Genomic DNA, 20,776 nt, shown 5'->3' with positions numbered 1-20,776 from the left:
TCAAATAGCTTAGTAACTAGAAATTTAACCCTTAAGGTGAATAAGTGAGATGATCGGGGTTCGAACTTCAGCTCGCTGTATATATAATGCAGTATCTCTGTCAACTGAGTTAAACTCACGGGACAACTTTGTTGAAACTTATTGAATACATTCATTTTGTAAAGAATTAAGTGTATAAGTGTGTGAGAAGATAGATTAATGAATGTTTGTTTGAACATACATAGAAAAATTTAGAGAAGGAAAACGTAAAATCTCTATAAATATGTTACTGTGTAAAATGGAATTAGAGTGTTTTACTAATTTCATCATTAATTTTAGTTTTTCAAATAAAAATGATGACATCATTAATAACAAGTAAACAATTTATGGATTATAAAATTATACTATAATAATTTTATTTTTTTTGACAAAATACTATAATATATCTTAAGAAATGAAGATACTTCAATATCTATATCTATAAATTATAGTTTCTTCTCCATGTCTTTAAAGTTGTTTTATACTATATTATAAAAAAAAAAAGTTGTTTTATACTCCCGTTTTTTTTTTGAACCATACTTTTCTGTTTTTAACACCATCAAAAAATATATTTTTCTATATTTTTTATTTTAAATTTTTTTAACACTGTTATCCCAAAAATCAAAACTTTGAAATGAACACTGCTAGACATTTAAAAAAGATTGTTAGTAGCAATCAATTAATTCATCCAACAAAAAATTAACAGCACCCCCCAACCAACCCCCTGAAATATACCACTCACTCAAAAAACATTATTAACTATTATTGATACAGAAGCAGACGCAACAATGTACTTATGGAAATGAAGACCTGTACTGTACCTCCTATGAAAACATGACTGATGAGTCAAATATATATTGAATTTGAAATGGATGTACAAACAAAGGACCAGAGACAGTACACAGTATGTTTTATACATGTAGAAAATCACTTGCAATTTTTTTTTATTTTTACAATGGAGCTGAGATCAAACTCATGTCGACCGCTTTGCAAAATCACATTTTATTTAATATTATATATAACAATACATTTTTAATAAAATAATTTCATAAAAAAAAGCTTACAATACATTTTTTATTAGTTAAGTAATTCCATAAAGTTTTAATGATATATCATATATATTGTTTACGGAAAAAACTGACTCAAACACAAATTAACTTATTATGGAGTAAATATTTTTATGGAAAAAAAATTAGCTGGGTGGAAGTTCAATAGAGTCAATTACGAGACAGGGAAGGTCATGTCCTCAAAAGATTTTTTTTTTTGGTAGATAGAAGAAAAAATACACACAAATGAGAGAGTTGGGTTTCGAACCCCGGTTATGATGCCTGGCCTTATTAGATTTTACACATAATATATACTTAATATGCGATATTCTTGGCCTAATGACAAAGGTTTGTTTCACACCTGAAGTTGAAGTTGTAAGTTTGATCCCCAGCTACCTTAGTTTTGCATTTTTCCTTTTGAAATAATAACAAAATAATACATTGAAATTGAAAACATTGGACACACTAACGCCTAATAGACGGATTTGGTTCACTATTGTAAGAGAAGTGTGCATTTATGTAAACAATCTCAACCATTAATTTGATATCAGATAGCTCAGATTGCACAATAACAAATAAGTTTAAACAAACTCTGCCATTGATTTAGATCATATTGTCGAGATTGAAAGTTGCATGGCGCACTTATTGTAGAAAATGTGTTTCCCTAAAAAGCTGCATACATGGTACATGGAAAGTAACAAAAAAGCTTTACCTAGAAGCAGATAATTTCCAACTAATAATGTATCACTATCTTCGCCGATGATTCCATGAAGCAAATTTACAGCAGCACACATCACAACCCGCAGCACACATCACAACCCGTAGCTGCCGTCTTTTATTAATCCGTAAATGGCACCGTACATTACATAGAAAAAATTTAACCATAAAAGTTCACACCTCACTTACTGGTCAACTTAAGAGAATTTGCCTTCTCCTGCAGTGAATCCAGGAGACTGTCAAAGGCTTTCTTAAATGAATCCACTCCTTCGAGTTCAAGCTGTGAACCAACATAGCTCCAATCAATACCCAATTTTTGAAGAGCATTGTATATTCCTTCAGCTTCAGATGCATTTGAGTCTATTGTCCTGGCTACGGCACCATGGTCGATAAATGCTTGAAGGGCCTGGTCCGGCATAGTAGATACCTGCGAAGCAATTAAGAAGCTAATGCTATAAGATAAGATACAAGTTCGAAGATTAGAAAAATTGCTTCCCAAGTTTGTAAACATAATCAAAGGCTAAATGAGAGGTTCATTAACGAAACAGTAATTCACATGTATGTCCCTGTTGAACAATTTGAGGATTTTCAAATAGACCCTTGAACTAAAAAAATTTGTAATTGAATCCCTAATTTTGTTAGTAATTTGCAATTAGGTCATTAAACTAGTTGTCTTTTAATTAGATTGTTAAAATTTTAAAAAAATTGTAATTAGATCACTTAATTTAAGGATCCAAATACAAATTAATTAAAAGTTTAGGGACCTGAATTAAGATTATTGAAATGTTTAGGAGGGACCTAATAAAAAATTATGTAATAGGCAGGATATAAGGGAGCTACAAAAACAATTAAGCCAAGAAAATATGGTGGCTTACAGTGTCAGGTCCAATAAGCGGAGCAACATATAAGGTGTCAGGATAGGCAGGATTCTTGACACTGGTAGAGGCCCAAAGGAGCCTTTGCTTTTTGGCCCCTTTTTTAACTAAAGCTTCCCACCTTGGACCAGAAAATTTCCTTTGGTAGAGTTGGTAAGCTAGCGCTGCTTGAGCTACTGCTGCCTATAAAATTCAATGTCATGAAGTATAAAATGAGCATATTTGAATATTTGATATCCAGATATCCAGTCCAGATGATAAATAAATCCAAAAGAAAAAAAAAATTGTCAGTTTGGAAAACAATATGCAGTTACCTTGCCACGTAGGTTAAGGGCCTCTGGAGTGCCAATTTTCTCAAGGATCTTGTCGATGAGAGTGTCTACTCGACTGACAAAGAACGAGGCAACACTTGTGACTCTCGAGAGGTCATTTAACCCAGATGCCTCAAGACCGTCCAAGTAAGCATCAATTACAGCTTCATATCTTTCAAGAGAGAATATCAGCTGCAGATACAAGTACCACAAATGTATATTTAGACTCTGGCCACATGGTAAAAGAGACCACGTCATATGACACTTATCAATAATGTCAGAAAATGAACTTCCTGGATTTCCTACTAGAAACTCCCTTCACTTCTAACCAGCATGAGCTTACTACTACTCATATTATTATTGTGTTGACAAGGTCTATTTGAATTGACTTATTTGAGCTTATCTACTAGCATAAGCACTTGTGAGACTTATTTGGAAGACCTTATAAAAACAGCTTATGACATGTTGGGAACCCAAGAATTGGATTCCAAAGATAGAACAATTTTCCCTATTAAAGAAATAGGATAGAATAGGAGAGAATCACTCCTCAAGGGTTTCCCCTTCACAATAGAGAATACTCTATTCACAATTACAAAAGATTCAAAAGATACTCATGGATTACTTATCAAGTAGCTAACATCCCAACCTAGAATATTTTAACATAATAATGTTACTTAATTATGTAATTTCGCAGACTAAATAAAAGAATAAAGCACAAACTTACAGTCACATTCACACTTATTCCATTGGCAATCACTTCCTTAATTGAAGGGACACAAGCAGCTGTAGCTGGAATCTTAATATACACATTGGGGCGAGAAACCAGTTTATGAAGCCATTTTGCAGCTTCTATGGTTCCTTCAGTATCATCAGCAAGCCTGGGTGATACTTCAACAGAAACATAGCCATCAGCACCATCGGTTTGATCATAAATTGGTTCAAATAGTTTGCAAGCATCTTGAATGTCCTTCACTACAAGTTCCCAATATGCACTATCAATATCTTTCCCTGCTTGCACAAGTTCCCTGCATGATCAAGTAATTTGTCTTTAGCGAAAAGACCAGGAAAGAAAATAACTAGAGCCTTAGTAAAATTTTAGACCGCACCACAGAGAATAACATCTACAAGAATTGGAAATAAAACATATTTTCCTTTTTTTTAGTACTTTTACCGCTGAAATAACTGTATACATTAAACTCACGAGAATATAATATAAGCACAGAAGCAAACAAAATAGTACACTTATGGAAGTGAAGACCAGCCCCTCCTATAAATATTAGACACCGAAGAGCATCACCTTTGTTAGTGTTGTCAAATAGTGGCGCTATAGTGCCACTGCATAGCGGAATTTGGACACAGCGATATCATTCTGCGATACGCAATTTAGTACGAACTGCTGTCAAATTGCAGCTATATCACTTAGCATAGCGGAATTTGAACAGTTCGCTATTCTCCTTGATCCGCAATTGACAACATTGACCTTTGTGTAATTTACCAAGCTAAATACACTCACTTTATGAAGTGACAAACAAAACTAAGAGTAATACAATGATTATATGAAGACTACAGATAGACAAGAATAAGCCATGTTCGTGACTCCATGGTCTACTCTACTGATCATTACATTTTTGTTTAAATTTAAAGGAATATTTTTTTTGGTATTAGTATGAGATATTGATGGTACCTGAACTGATCATTGTAAGCACTTGAAGATGAGATAGCTTTCTGAAAGATCTGCAGTCACATATAGAGAGCATATCAGAGCAATGACATCAAATATTATATAAAAAAGCAATAAGTTACAACTCTTAAAAGAGTTTGGAACATGTACTATGTAGTCCTGTATTGATTTTTCCTAGGAAAACTATCTTCATAGAAGTAGAATGACACAACCATAAGTCTTTTTTGGCTCACTAGGCGGCACGAGCATTATTATAACTAGAAAACATAATATTATTATTATTATTACCGCTGGGTTGCTCGTGACACCTCTGACACCACTTTCAATAAGAGGAATCAGATCTGTAACGGGTCGGCAGAGATTATCATACCACGGACTCTGCCCTTGTTTCTCATAAAGATCGTGAAGTACAGTCCTCTTTGCAGGAACTCCATTTCCATCTGTTTGGGAGCATCTAATTCTGCAAGGACACAACCAACGATCAAAGTTTTGCCTTAATATAAAACAATGTCTCATATACATCACAGTCAACACAAGTTCGGCTACTATAAATTACTGATAATTGGGGTTCATCACGTTGGCAAAATATATGAATAAAAAAATTGTAACGCACAAACATTTATAATTCTTAATTGTACTCCTTAGTTAACATGAACAAGTTTCATTATAAACCCCTGATTGACATAATAATGGTGAGCAACCATGATTTTGATGAATGCTGCACTTTGCCGAACTAATGGTCAATCCAAACATGTGTTTGGTTATGTGGTGACACAGACTGATTTTGAATGAATCGAGTCTCGCTAAAAGTGAGTTGAATGAATATAAAATGATTTATGTTTGGATAGATTCATGTGAATTGGGTTGAAAAATAAATTCAAAGTTAAAAATCAATCGTAGAAGTCAAAAGCTACAAATTCAAGCTTCAATTTAAAATCAATTATAGAGGCAACATGTAAAAATCAATTATACAACTTTAGAATCAATTTTGGCTCCTCCAAAAGTAGAACCAAACATACACTAGGGCTCGTTTGGATTGGCTTATTTTTGAGCTTATGCAAATAAATAAGCTTTTATGCATTATTATAAACTTTTCAAGGTAGTTTATGAGAAAACAACTTATAAAAATACAATTTTTGTTAGTGAAAACTTATAAATTGACATAAAACTTTATTTATTTGTATAAGCTATTTTCATAAGCTCAAAAATAAGCTGACTCCAAACAGGCAACTTTGACACAGTGAAGTACCGTGATTCCGGCAAAAGCTACAATTATCATAATTTTGTCAAACTCACCGCCTGTGCAAACATACTATAGGACAAATACTTCCCTACTACACTGATACATGCATTATCTGACAAGCTTAACATTAAAGTCAAAGGGCTTGTTTGGATCAGCTTATTTGAGTTTATCTACTAGCATTAGAACTTGTGAGAGTTTTAAGGAGAACTTCAGAAAACTTCAGCAAACAAACCTATGACATGTCCATAAGTTGTTTCCGGTTTATTTTATCCGAAAACAATTTGACTTTATTTTATCCGGTGTAATAGAAATAGCTTATTTATAAACGTTTATACTATATAAGCTGCAAATTAATTTATTTATCCAAACATGGCCAAACACAATAAAACATTGGTAGAATTACTTTTAATTACAACAAAAATCTAAATTTTAACATAAAAAATAAATTAAAAAAACATACTTTCATATTCACTCTTCCCTGAAAATGAAAATTAACATATACTATTAACTTAACCAACCAACTTTCCACTACTCGTGTCTCAAAACCAACCAACCAAACACATCCTTACAACAAAACTTCGATAATAACGACTTACGATCACGATCGCGATAAACAAATAAAATTAACATTTAAAAAAGCGCTGCATGTAAAAAAAAAAAAAAAAGCATGAATCGTGATCTAGGAAGAATAAGGATTATTCTAACCTTAGAGAGGATTTGAAAGGATTTTGGTGAGTTGTTCGAAGAGAAGCGGAGAGGTTAGTTTTGAATTGAGTTGATTTGGAAAGATCAAAAGCGAGGAAGCACGTTTTGATGGATCTGTGTTGTCGAAGCGATTCTGATGAAGAAGCGCTTATTGAGTTTGGCGTTGTAAGCGAAAGTGAAGAAGCCATTGGAAAAACAAAACAACTGTGGTTGTTGATTCAATGAACAAATGCTGATTATATATTATGCTTGTTGATTCAACTCAGTATTATTTTATTTTAGTATTTTATTGATTATGATTAATGATTAATGATTAATTAAAAATATACTGTAAAAGAAAGTTGGTGGAGAAAGTTGGTGTAGTGCACCTTTTGGGTTGACCGAAAAGCCAGGGCAGGTTAATACAACAAGGTGTTGATGAAGGGGGTATTTTTGGAAATTTAGTAGTTCTTCCTTCGCATGGCCGCCATCGTTTGGGGGGGGTAGTTGTTGTTTACGCTATTGTGATTCTATTAATTTTTAAGGATTGTTTCATTTTTTATTGTGATCTAGTTTGACTACAAAATTTTAGAAATTAAGAAGTGACTTTGATTCAATTGTTTCATAATTTTCTTGAAAGGTTTAGAAAAATTCAAATGTTGAGAAGTGTTATTGCATAAAAATGTTAATAAGTGTCGCCGGTTAAATTTCATATCGAATATGAATCATAATGTTAATGTTAGATATATAATAAGATAGACAGCTCATGAATATAATGGTAACGTATCTTTCTATTATAGTTTTAGAGCATTGATTTATTGTTACTTTCGAGATTTCTCGAACTCCACAACAAAATGACACACATTCACATAGAGCATTAAAACAATATATTTTCATCTTCTCTATCTCTCCTTTTTATTATTATTTCTAACACTGTACTATTTGTATTAGTAGAAGTTGTAGTGCTAATGAATAATGATGTTTGAATCATACAAAACTTGACTTTGAAGCTCATAATAAAAGATGAAAGCCGTTCAAAGTTAACTAGGATGACAAAACTTGATATTTTCAAAAAGAATTATATGTTTTTCATTTTATTTACAATAGTGTTGAGATCGAACTCATAACCTCTAACATACTAATGAAATTATAATACGATGTAAGAGAACTAGAGAGACGAGAAGCGATGAGTTAATTTCCAACGTAGTCTAAACTTAAGATAGAAATAAATCATTAAGTTTAGTCTACTGATGAAATCATAGGTTCGATCATCTGCTCCTTTATAAAATAAAATAAAAATAGGATAAAAATTAAATCGGCAAAACTAAATAGAATTAGTAAAAAGAATGCATCATACTCCATGAGTGCGCATCAAACAAGATTTAAGTAACATATTGTAAGTTTATTTTCTTCCTGTACCTCTATCTTGACAATCAAACAAACTCTAAAATCTTATAAAAAAACATGTTTTTGTCCTCTAAATATATTAACTTTAATTTTCATTTATTCTTTTTACATAAACTTTCAAATTCGCTTCTAAATCATTTTCTTATGACATTATTAGAGACCTAGGACGGTCGCTCTCTTTCAAATATGATTCTGAGTATTTGTAATTTAACCTTGTTGATGCACAAAATAAAGAAGAAGAAAAAACCAATTTAACTCACCTAACATATGAAAAGCTTCAAATGAATTGGTAAATAGCTTAACCAAAATACAAGTACCAAAGGTTTAAAATAAACGGAAAAATCGCAATCCATTTTCCTGTTATAACTTCAAAGTTCAAATTAGTCCCTAACATGGACTCTGAGTAATAGTATCAGGACAATTTAATTAACTTTTTATAATTTTAGAAATATTTATCTATTTCTAAATTTCATGACGAATTTTAAAATTTCATGGCTACTTGACGGTTAAAACACTTGTGCTACAAACAAGAGTGAGTTGTGACCACACTCATTATTCTCCTTTTGAGAAATCTATTTCCTAATATAACTACAAAGACGTGTTCTACTTCTAGTGTTGTTATCTTGAAAAATCTAGCAACTTCCATTCCACACACAATTAGTTATGGCTTCAATTTCATCTTTTTCCGTCGCTTCTCTTTCTCTCCCAAAATCTCAATCTCATTCTCTGGTACGCAAGCACACTACTCAGTACTCACTCCTTTTTTCAATTTCATCTTCAATTTCCAAACTCATTCAATTCTTTTCATTCCTTTCAGGATCCCGATTCTTCTTTCTCCGGTCACTTTTCATTTTTAACGCTTCTTTTTTACTTCCAATTTTCATTCATTCCAATCTTAATTTTCTTTTCCTGTTTCGTAACCGTTTTTTTCAGGTAAAAGCAACAATAAGAGTGGTATTTGTTGTTTCCCGCCTTCGTTTGAACGGAGAAAGATTGTCCTCTCTTCCATCGCCGTCATTGCCGGAACCTTCTGCAAAGGAGGAACTGCTCTTGCATCTCAATTTGCTGACAGTAAGTTTCCTATATTTTTCACTTTTTATGTTCCCTTTTGCTTAATTTGTTGTGTTAACTGAATTTGCATTTGTTGATAGAAATTGGATGATTGGGTTGAATTATTTGAGCTTATGTAGTGACTAGTGAGTGACAAGCATTTGGGAGACTGTTTGGTAAAACTTATCGAAATAGCTTATCGACATATGACATGTCCATAAGTTGTTTTCAGCTTATTTGTTTCTGTAAACTCTTTAAGATAGCTTATTAAAATGGTTAAGAGGAGTGCTAACAACACTCTCTTTTGAACCCAAAATTCGAAAGAGACAGTATCGGAGAGGTCAAAATTCAAATCCGAGATTCCTCACTTCTTCACACTTATTATAGTGTGCGAGTCTATTTGACTAAAAAAAACTCTCTCTTTTGAACACTCACTAACGTATGTGGGTCTCACCACTTTGTGTGGAACCTATTTCCAAAGTGAGTTATTAGAGAGAGTGTTGAAAAGAGAGTATTCCTAGCATTCTTCAAACTGTTTATAACTTGTGTATTGGCATGACCACTTGTTAGACTGTTTGGTAGGGTTTATAGAAATATCTTATATACGATGCATAATATGTGCACTTATATACAGTGCCTGCACTTAGAGGGAAGGATTATGGCAAATCAAAAATGCGATACCCAGACTACGTAGAAACCGAATCTGGACTACAATATAAGGTGATGCAGTTTGTTGTCAAATAAAAATTGTAAATGCTTTACAGTTAAGTGAGCTTTGTTTTAAAATAGTTGTATAATAAAATTGCAGGACTTGCGACCGGGGAATGGCCCCACACCGAAGAAAGGAGAGACAGTTGTGGTGAGATACTGAATTGTTTTTGCTTTTGATTTTATGGTCAATAGGTTAGGAGTCTGATCTTTTGTTTTGGATAATGTATATTTTGATATACATATTCTGAATCAAAATGAGAGTTCCATCTCAATTTTTCTTTTGTGCTCTAGAATCTACATAGCAAACTTTTTATGTTCGATGGAATAGATTTGACAACTTCACTGAAGAAAATTAGAGTAGCCTGTTTTCTCCTAGGGAACTCTTTCTGGACACTACAGTTTTCCCTTCAAATTAGATAACTGGAGCAATTTATGGGCTTCAAATTCCTTTCAGGTAGACTGGGATGGCTACACCATAGGTTATTATGGTCGCATATTTGAAGCCCGGAATAAAACGAAAGGTGGTTCCTTTGAGGTATGAAATGGTTTGCGTCATCTATCTAGACATTGCCGGAGTGGTTGATTATTGCCAACCTATTTTGTTGTTTTCAAATATACAGGGTGATGACAAGGACTTTTTCAAATTCAAAATAGGATCTCAAGAGGTGAGAGCCATTGTCATATAATCATTACTATAGTTCCTTGCAACTATAATAGAATCTTTGCTATAGGCTATGAACACTAATTCATAAACAATGCTTACAAGTTACACTATTTACTTCTATATATACCAACTGATTTTTAATGCAATAGGGTTGAAAAAGCACACGTTTACTTATTTTGGGTTACTATAATTCAAATTCTTTGTTAATTTTTGTCTATGGGTTTTGTAGTGAGTTTTGTATTTCTAGAATTAGAAAAGGGATTTTACTCATTTTAGGGTTTTCCCACTGGTAACTGATACTACACTGAAGGATCTACAGGGAAACTCCTTTGTCTTTCAGTTTTATTTATACTCTTCAGCATGTGCTACTCTTGGCCGACATCATGTGTTAGTACTGTTTGGCTCCTGTCCTATAACAAAATAATAAGTGATACATGCTTTTTTTTAGTGAGGTTACGAGGTGTCCTGGTGCCCTTTGGGATTAGCAATCTGTTTGGATAAATAGCTTAATTAAGCGCTTAGCATATAAGTGCCCTTTGTAACAGATAAAATAAAGTCAAACTGTTTTCATATAAGCCAAGTTATTTTCATAATCTATCTTTGAAGAGTTTATGGAAATAAGCTGAGAACAACTTATGGACAGTTCATAAGCTATTTCCATAAGTTCTAAACTGCGTAACAAGTGCTTATGTTGCTTGAAAAGTTCAAATAAACCAATACAAACAAGCGCGGACTAAACTCTGTTTGCACACGGGCTTTTCCTGTGCCACAAGGTGTTATCACGGGTTTGATACAACTTGTTTCTGTGATATTTGTTTTCAACTGAATTCATCACAAATGTTAGTTCACTAAACTTGTTGGATGTTGAGAACTGAGAACATATTAAGCTCTCAAATTATGCCTTATTTTCTAGAGTCTGTATCACTTCCTCTTAGAGTGATCTCTCATGTACTTTGAATCAGGTAATACCAGCTTTTGAAGAGGCTGTTTCAGGCATGTCTCTTGGGGGAATTAGAAGGTGCTGCGTCTTTATTTCTTAAGTATTTGACATATAGTATGCCTGAGCTGTGTTATGTGCATGTATTTTCCTGCCATTGCAATAGTTTGAACTTTCTGTGTTTTGTGAAGAATGGTATTTTGAATAACACTTGTGGGAATATAGCACCGTGCATATCAGGCCAACAGTTGGCAATTGGCCTTCCATGAAGAAAACATTACTTTACTGAATCTCAGCTACTATCATATCACACCCTTACTTTGTTTTATTGAACTGCAACTTCTATAAATTCTAGCTCTGGATTTCGGCGGCTTCTCAACATCCTTAATTTTCTTAGTAAAAATTGTGAATCCCGGAGTTTTTTTTTCAGAATATAAGCACCAAACCCTTTTCCGATTGGTGGAATTAGCTATACTATATGGAACTGCCATAATATCCTTTATATTTGGTTCAGAATCTTTTAATCCTTAAAAAAATTGAATATGGCTGAAAACTAAGACAAATGTATTTTTGGATTCATATATCATTAAGTGATTGATGGGGAGAGAAATGCAAATTTCACTATGTTTATCAGTGATGCAGGATAATTGTGCCCCCAGAACTTGGATATCCTGAGAATGATTATAATAAAGGTGGCCCAAGACCTACAACATTCTCGGTAAGAGTTGAGTCTTGTGTTCAGCAATTTTGTGAATTGTTTTTGAGATATGCAATGAAAATAAAAAACGTTTTACAGGGCCAACGAGCCTTGGATTTTGTTCTAAGGAACCAAGGATTGATAGACAAGACACTTTTGTTTGATATTGAGCTAATGAAGATTATTCCAAACTGATTTGTCAAATTCTGCATTGACCCTGGATATCATCATGAAAACATTGAGGTTAGTTTCCATGGTGTCACTCATCAGTATTTTCATTAACATATGTTGTGCAGTCTAAAACTGAATCAATGTCAAAGCAAGATAACAAATGAACTGATGAAAATAAAAAACTTTATATTTCCAGACAAGTCTGCAATTAGTTGTTTGTCAGTGCCAATATCATTAATTGATCCTTCATACCTTGTGAGTACTTTCTTATTATTTTCTTATTGGTAATGAAAGATATGATGTATAATACTGTACAAGCAACTAGAGCTATAATTGACTGATTTTTAACACACTTCTCATTATATTCAGTAACTTTCTTTTTGGTTGTAGACCTATGGCTACCTATATTCAGTAACTTTCTGATTTTTGGTTGTAGACCTATACAGACGAGGAAGCAAGCTTTGTTTTCCTGTCCTTTGATCATTTTGTTGACATCGACATTCGATGCTCGCCTATGCTACAAGTTGGATGTAATATTCCGGTTTTTTCCTTGTTCATTTGTCCAGTAACTAAAAATTTTTGTGTCATTTGAGGAAGTCCCCCTCAATTATTTGAAACTTTGATTCATTAAGTGTGTGCATGGGAAGAAACGTCATATAATTAATTAGAAATTAGTCATAGTGTGTAGAAAAGGATCACACGCGACTGGAACACAACAGCTGTTGTTGCTTATAGCGTAAGTGGTTTAATGCAGATAGATAGAGCTTTACAATCACAAATTCTATTCAACCTTTAGAATATTTTCATGTGTCTACTTCAATTATTTTGAAACCCAGAATCATAGTATGAGAACTGGACATACATTAGCTGATTAGAATCATAGTATGTCTACTTCGAGTTAAAACTTGTGTAATGATCAGAGACTAAACTAATGTACAAACGGATTTCTGTTAAAAACTTATATAGATATTTCATATTAAAAGATATATATGTAAGTGCTATAAAAGACAACATTCATCCCTACTAATGAACAGAAAAATCCCTTTACCATGTCATTCCAATCATCATCACCAGGAGTTTTGTTAACAGAAAGATTAGAGGATTGAAATGGAGTCATAGTTTGCACTTAGCAGTGTTTAACATATATCAGTTTGAGGTAGAGATATCACTGTAGCATAAAATTTGAAAAACCACCTCGAGAGAACTCATATTATTTGTTCTCTTGCCAAAATTTAATATGCATCATTAATCAATCCATATTATGTTGGTGTCTATTTCTGGAGACATGGAATGGTTTAATCAAGATAAGAATTTGCATAAGGTGAATATTATGATCAAGTTTATAATAATATAACATGTCAATATAAAGATCACTCAATATAAACATGAATTAAACATTTATACACACTTCCCATCCATCTGATTCTATGATAAAAAATAAGATAGTCACTCAAAATAAACATGTAAAACCTCTGTTTATTCAGCAAATAAAAAAGAGCTACAATATTTAAATGCTCTTTTTTATTTAAGATAATTACATCCCCATTAAACATTTACTATTATGGGCATACTTTAAATGAAAGACCTGATCCACTTAATTTTTCTTCTATGATTTTGGATAGTTTTTCTACCATTGAAGGGGAAAGATAATTAATCCAATCTCCTATTTCCGCCTTTCGAAAGTAATACTTTTTCTCAATATTCCATCCAAAGCTGCCAAATTTATTTGCGTCCAATTCTTTCATCGTTTTAAAGCTACATAAATTGATAATATTTTCAATCACGCCATTACTTTCCTCCTCTCTAGTGAAAGGACAATCCAAGAACTCTGCAATTCTTTTAACATGAAAATTTACATCTTCCTTAAGATCTTCATATTTCAAGAATAATATCTTGTTTGGTCTAGCTATGCTCTCCTTCAAGTAACCCAACATATGGTCCCAAAACGGACCAACGTGACATATTCCCTTACAATACCTTTCAAAATCATCCTCTAAAGATTGATTTAATGAAATTTTGTTCATGAAACTCCAATAAGACACATAAGTGTCAAATGGATTCCTGCATATGTAAATTATCTTACAATTGGACTCTTTAATTGACTTGGCTAGTGAAGGGAAAGGAATGTGAGTTCCAAAAAGCCTTGGTTCAATCATGTTTAATAACTCAACTTTAGTAAATTGACAAATGGTATCAACATAAATATTAAATTCAAAGAAAGGCACTAATTCATGAGGATTAGATGTTAGTAATGGATGATTCTCTAAAGAAGAGAAATGATGACGATTAATTATGGCAAAGGTAAGTGCTTTTAACCACGTTATTCCTGATTTTGGCATAGAGGCAATAACAACATCACTATCTTTAGCTTCAAAGTGATTTTGAAAACAAATTATAGATTGTATTTGTGATGGTGTAACCCAAAAACCTTGAAAAAAATAATAATATTGGTTGCCAAACCCATATTCTTTAGGAAGTGAGAGGATTAATTGCTTACATTCTTCACCAATTGCTTCTAATTGCACATCTTTTGATTGGTTTTCTGTGAAATGTGTGAGATCTTTTGATGCCATTGAAGGAGAACACAAATACTAGATTGATAGTATTGTGGTAGGCAATGCATTGTTATTTATAGAGCATTAACAATGGTTTATGTAAATAAAAATACTTTTACTGCTTTAAGAAACATACATTATATATGTGGTAGTTGTAAAATGACTATTAGTATGTCATCGTGAGTATAGCTCAGTTGGTAAGGATATTACATGTAATATGTAGGGATCATGGTTCGAACTCTGGTATCCCCATTTTTTTTTTGAAACACTCTGGTACCTCCCATTTATTCACCTTAAAAAGTGAAATTCTAACCACTAGATTATTTGACAAAAAAAAAACTATTAGTATTGATGTTCAAACATCATTTGTCATATTGATATTGATGTCTATTCCAATTTTCAATGATGATTATTTTGCAACCCACTTTTCTTCTTTTTTTGATAAAGAAATGCAACCCATCCTTCTTTTTCATTTAGTTTTCTTACCAAGCTGGCCATTATGAATATTTATTACTCTCCATTTTCTGGGAATTTAGTCTCATTTTGTTAGTTAAAGAAGCTACTTGATCTATTTTTATAATAGTTAAAGAGCCTACTTCAATTTGTTGTCAGTTAGTACTACTTAACTATTAGTCAATTGTTAATTATAAGAACAGGTTAGCAGTACTACCAAGTTTGTGATACTAAATTTGTACATGGTTTATATCCAAGGTACATGTTGTGTAGTGAGTGAAACAGCATAGAAAGGTGGAGTGTGGAAGAATAAGTTAGCAAAACATTTAATAAGCTATTCTTCCACCCTTTTCAAAAGTATTTTAAGGGACGTGAATGCTGTAGTAGACTATTTGCCGCATTCACGCTGTCACATATTTGTGGTTGTCTCATTAAAATCAAACTGTCTTGATTTAAGATTGATATTTTTAGAATTATAACATAAAAATTAATTAAGCTTTTATAATTCCAAAAGCCACAAATGTGTGACTGTGTGAATGCTGCAAATATCCTATCGCAGTCATTCCATATCCAAATGCCAAACTTAAAGCTAATTAACTGTTTGATCTTAGTCGAATAGCCACCGATGTCCAAATGCATGAATTCATGTTTCCCCCGACTGCACGGAAGAAGTACCCACCCCCTCTCACTCACTGTTGGTGTGTGAGATTTGGATTTGGCGCAATTACTGCCTGACACAGTAATGCATCTTAACCGCCCGATCATAAACTATATTCTTGCAGAATTTATAGCTGTACAATTAAAGAAAAGAATTTCGGTTGACTTCTTTTGGTTGTTGCTTTTTCTGTATTTAAGCTGAAACGTCCGATCACAAATTGACGGCAAATATTTAAAACAGCATGAAACTGCGTAGTTTCTCAACAGCAGAAAAATATGTATATGAGAAATAATATCAATTATGATATGCAGCAAATACTAAATCTAATAGTCTATAGTTTGATATTCTCGTACAGGTACAAATCAGCTATCAGATCATATATATAAGTAGTGCTATAGCCAATAGGTATTCATTCATTTACATACAAAATACAGTTAATTAATGTATTACACCTAAGTTTATGTTTCAAGCCAACTAAACCACCTTTTCTTCCAAAAACTTGAAGTATGGCTGAAATGCAATACTATATCCAACTTTTTTTAGTTTTGCTACTCTCCACCATTGCAATTATTCGAGCCATACTTACCAGAAAGAAGAAGAAGAAGAACAACAAGATTAATCATCTTACACCACCAAGAACCCCTCTTGCCTTACCTATCATTGGACACTTTTACCTTTTATCTAAGTTACCAGTTCACCAAAATTTTCACAACCTTTCAATTCAATATGGACCTATAATGAAACTTTTCCTAGGTTATGTCCCTTGTGTAGTAATTTCAAGTCCAGAAATAACAAAGGAGTTTCTTAAAACTCATGAAACTTCCTTCTCAAATCGCTTAATAAATCATGTAGTTCACTACTTATCATATGGTTCAAAAGATTTCATGTTTGCACCTTATGGTGACTATTGGAAATTCATGAAAAAATTATGCATGTCAGAACTTCTTGGTGGAAAAACTCTTGATCAATTCTGTCCCTTGAGACAACAAGAGACTTTGAGGTTACTTAGAGTTTTGCATAAGAAAGCGAAAGCCGGTCGGGAGGCGGTTGATGTTGGTGCCGAGCTCTTGACACTAACTAATAGAATTATGACAAGGATGACAATAAGTAGAGCTTGTTGTGAAAATGATTGTGATGTTGAAGAGATTAGGAAGTTGGTTCAAGATTCTTCAGAACTTGCAGGGAAGTTTAATTTGTCTGATTTTATTTGGTTTTTTAAGAATTGGGATTTGCAGGGATTTAATAAAAGGCTAAAAGAGATGATGGAGAGGTTTGACACAATGATTGAGAGAGTGATAAGGGAGCATCAAGAGGATATGATGAAGAAAAGAAAGGAAAATGGTGAAGGTGCTTATGTTAAGGATCTACTTGATATTTTGTTGGAAATTCAAGAGAATGAGAACTCTGAGATGAAGTTAACTAGAGAAAATGTCAAGGCTTTCATCTTTGTAAGTATTTTTTTTCCTGATTTCCATACTATTGCTACTTTATTTACATCTACATGCATGTATACATGAGTATATAGCTGAATTCTTGTGGAGTAGATAGAAAAAACATCTATTACTCGGATACTATTGTGGATTCTTTTCAAAAGTTCACGCTCTTTTAAAAGTGCGCGCTTGTTAGTTTTTAAATATAAGAAACATATTATCTAAACGAGTAAATATATACTTATAATAATCTTTTACTTTTGTCACTTGTTTCAATTTAATCCGTTACATTATCAATATTCTAAATTAGACCCTCACTTATGGAAATTTAATCAAAATTGTCCACATGTTAGTTTCTGTCAGTTCTAGTATTCTATTTGTCGGTGGGTGATGTTACGTGCCTCGTTGGCACGCACACGTGTCACTGCACATGGAGGTGCCATGTCACTACTTCATCGGTGTAAATGTTAGACACTATTTTGATTTTTTGTAAAATAGAATCATGATTTGCAATTGAAAATGACCTATATGCAATGCTTTATAATTTTGGACTTCAAATTATGCCTGCAGGACATGTTTTTAGCAGGAACAGACACATCTTCTACAACAATTGATTGGGCTCTAGCTGAATTAATAAACAACTCACATGTGATGGAGAAAGTAAGACAAGAGATTGATTCACTAACAAGAAAAAGTAGATTAATACAAGAATCCGATCTTCCGAATCTTCCATATCTTCGAGCTATACTAAAAGAAACACTAAGATTACACCCTACAATACCATTAATGGTTAGAGAATCATCTAAGAGTTGTAATGTTAGTGGTTTTGAGATACCAGCAAAGACTATTTTATATGTTAACTTTTGGTCAATGGGTAGGAACCCTAAATTGTGGGAGAATCCACTTGAGTTTAAGCCAGAAAGGTTTATGAGTGAAGAGAATAAGTTTGATGTGAGGGGACAAAATTTTCAATTTATTCCATTTGGAACTGGAATAAGATTTTGCACTGGTACCTCATTAGCACTTCAAGTTGTTCCAACAAATCTTGCTGCATTGATTCAATGTTTTGAATGGAAGGTTGGTGGTAATGGAAAAGTTAACATGGAAGAGAAACCTTCTACTATCCTTAGAAGGGCTCATCCTTTGATGTGTGTCCCTATTCCTCGTTTTAATTTATTTTCTTTTGACGAGTAGACTATATGTGCATGTTTGGAATTACAATAAGTTCGATGAAATTATGGTGTCATTGTGATTCTATTAAAGTTTCAAAACGCAACTTTTGTCAAAATTAATGTGGTTCACTGTGATTTCGTCAAACTCATCACCAAACCAAACATGCAGTATAAGTCGTAATGATATTCATGTATTAATAAGTGTGCTTTTTTGAATGTACTTTTACATCGTTGGTATGTACAAATTATATATTTATTTTGTAAGTTATTTTATAAACTCAATAAAATGGTACAATATGGATAGCTTTGATTGTGATTATAAAATATTTGTCTACCAAGAGCAGGAATACTACAACGGGTTACACAGAACCACCATTAGAGTAGTTAATTGTGACGATTAACAACTTTTTTTTCACCGAGAATTGTATAGGTCTTAGTTCATCTGAATCAATTTAATTATTAATAGGAAAGAATTTATTTTAGATTGGTGCATCATTCTCTTAAACTTATTTGGGATTTAAGACATCATATTCGAATTAATGATGATACAATTAGGGCATAAACTACAACCATCTCATACATACTCAGATGACCATAAACCGTATGTAAAATAAGGGAAAGAGATTCTCTACCATTATTTTTTTTCCATGAAATCTTGGGTGCCATTAAATTTTTTCCCATAAAGTTTTGGCCATTTATTATTATTTTTTTCAAATTATTCAATTAAGTTGAAGGGCAAAGATGAACACTAGATTGTCTCCGATGAAATTGTCACAACAAGAGCATTGGGGTGTGGGCCTCCTCATATTGAATATGGGCTATTTATAGTTATAGGGTGGCTTGTGTTACTTTTTCCACCCCCACACTTTTTGTGCCCTCCATCCAAAATCCAGAACACCTTTAGTTTATATGTATTTCCCTAGGTAAAAAGTTATGCACGGTTATGTTAGCCACGGATTAGCCGTGGTTAAATATTTTTTAAGGATTTGTTGTATATCTAAATTTTAAAATTTACAAAGTGTAAGAAATCCATTTTACATGTCTGAATTTTAAAATTTGGTCGTATAAATCCTTTAAAAAAAATAGTATACATATATAAAAATATTAAGAGTCTACCTTTAAACATTTTTCAAAGGTCTACGTTATTCGAGACTCGAGTTATGGATATTATGAATTAAAAGAAAAAAAAATCAAATGCTTATTTACAATAGGATATACGTGGGGCAAATTTAATTTTGTTTTGTGAATGGAGAGTGTGAGCAATAAGTTAATGGAAATTGATCACATGGATGAAGAATGAGAATATAGTGTTTCATCCTCAAATTTTGTGGTCTTCCAAAGATACTTAATAAATAAGTTCAGCTAGCTAAGGCACCTATCTACCATATTTTCCATACGTCACATTAGATGGATAATATTTGGGGTGGTAAATATGCCAGTAGAATATTATATTGAAACCATATACTATATACTTGGTGGAAATGCTAGAATAACTAACAAAAGCTCTTAACCTGCATAGGTTATAGTATAGACTTGGGGTAATTGAAATGTGCTTTTTTTAGATTTCAGGTTTATGCTAATTTTTGTATTGGATCAATTCATACAAAGTGTTAAAGAATAATGATGATTAGTTATAGTTTGTTAATTTGTTATTAAGTAGTTAGTTACTTAATTAAGCCTTTAATAACTATCAATTGTACTCGTTTTATCATCTTTTATCAAAATGAATTCTTATAAATTTTACCCTCTTTCAAGCTCTCATAGCTTTTATATATCATTCAATTTCGTCAAACTCTCAAAATCTTAACAGTTAATACAGAGCTTTGGGACCCCAGCTAATAGACGGTGAAATTAGTCTCCCAAAATAGTTGGTCATTAAACTGAATACCGAGTTTCTAAAAGAACTAAAAAAAGGCTCTTCTTCTTTTATTAGTATTCTAGCTTCAAGACATAAGTTACTATAGGGCCCCTCTAATATAGTCTTTTGATGATTCAAGACTAAAACATCATGGACTAAATCCGAGTTGGATTGAATCAACCGACAGTCAAAATTGAAGGAAATGTGTTGGCATACCCATTTGTATTCTGAATTTTCTTTCTTTTTTTTTACTTATTATTATATAATATTATTTGCCAATAAAAAAAAATTAACCTACCACATATACTAAGTTAACCTTTGAATGGATTTTTCTAAATGCGCCCTCCCTAAGTTTCTTACTTATTTCATGAAAAAGTAGCTAGGAGAATGTGTCCTATAATGCCCTCTCACGAAACCTTTAAACAATTTATTCAAAGT

General features: G+C 32.6%; 4 protein-coding genes across 5 annotated transcripts; 2 read left to right on the top strand and 2 right to left on the bottom strand.

Moving 5' to 3' along the window:
- Positions 1-1,640: 1,640 nt before the first annotated feature.
- LOC123890757 (transaldolase) lies at positions 1,641-7,107 on the bottom strand. The gene is made up of 7 exons (XM_045940441.1): positions 6,597-7,107; positions 4,937-5,108; positions 4,652-4,701; positions 3,692-3,992; positions 2,971-3,159; positions 2,657-2,839; positions 1,641-2,208 (listed from the first exon to the last, which is right to left on the bottom strand). The coding sequence occupies exons 1-7, from the start codon at positions 6,782-6,784 to the stop codon at positions 1,963-1,965; spliced, it is 1,329 nt and encodes a 442-aa protein (XP_045796397.1). The 5' UTR covers positions 6,785-7,107; the 3' UTR covers positions 1,641-1,962.
- Positions 7,108-8,520: 1,413 nt separating this feature from the next.
- LOC123890756 (peptidyl-prolyl cis-trans isomerase FKBP19, chloroplastic) lies at positions 8,521-13,032 on the top strand. Of its 2 annotated transcripts, XR_006802946.1 has the most exons (12): positions 8,569-8,711; positions 8,800-8,821; positions 8,916-9,053; positions 9,667-9,752; positions 9,841-9,891; positions 10,198-10,278; positions 10,364-10,408; positions 11,370-11,425; positions 11,987-12,062; positions 12,141-12,284; positions 12,409-12,467; positions 12,649-13,032. XR_006802946.1 is itself a non-coding variant. In XM_045940440.1 (11 exons), the coding sequence occupies exons 1-10, from the start codon at positions 8,646-8,648 to the stop codon at positions 12,234-12,236; spliced, it is 717 nt and encodes a 238-aa protein (XP_045796396.1). In that variant the 5' UTR covers positions 8,521-8,645; the 3' UTR covers positions 12,237-12,284; positions 12,649-12,987. The 2 variants fall into 2 exon arrangements, 1 of the variants encoding a protein (XP_045796396.1); XM_045940440.1 differs by lacking the exon at positions 12,409-12,467 and having other exon boundaries at positions 8,521-8,711; positions 12,649-12,987.
- A 263-nt stretch (positions 13,033-13,295) lies between these two features.
- On the bottom strand, positions 13,296-15,532 carry LOC123890755 (cytosolic sulfotransferase 15-like). The gene has a single exon (XM_045940439.1). The coding sequence runs from the start codon at positions 14,783-14,785 to the stop codon at positions 13,772-13,774; it is 1,014 nt and encodes a 337-aa protein (XP_045796395.1). The 5' UTR covers positions 14,786-15,532; the 3' UTR covers positions 13,296-13,771.
- A 153-nt stretch (positions 15,533-15,685) lies between these two features.
- Positions 15,686-18,804, top strand: LOC123890754 (3,9-dihydroxypterocarpan 6A-monooxygenase-like). The gene is made up of 2 exons (XM_045940438.1): positions 15,686-17,326; positions 17,879-18,804. The coding sequence occupies exons 1-2, from the start codon at positions 16,385-16,387 to the stop codon at positions 18,500-18,502; spliced, it is 1,566 nt and encodes a 521-aa protein (XP_045796394.1). The 5' UTR covers positions 15,686-16,384; the 3' UTR covers positions 18,503-18,804.
- The last annotated feature ends 1,972 nt before the right edge of the window (positions 18,805-20,776 follow it).

The sequence above is a fragment of the Trifolium pratense genome, linkage group LG6, assembly GCF_020283565.1.
Source record: "Trifolium pratense cultivar HEN17-A07 linkage group LG6, ARS_RC_1.1, whole genome shotgun sequence".
Lineage (NCBI taxonomy): Eukaryota > Viridiplantae > Streptophyta > Magnoliopsida > Fabales > Fabaceae > Trifolium > Trifolium pratense.
The sequence above is the reverse complement of the archived record's forward strand: the minus strand, read 5'-3'. Positions and strand labels throughout refer to the sequence as shown.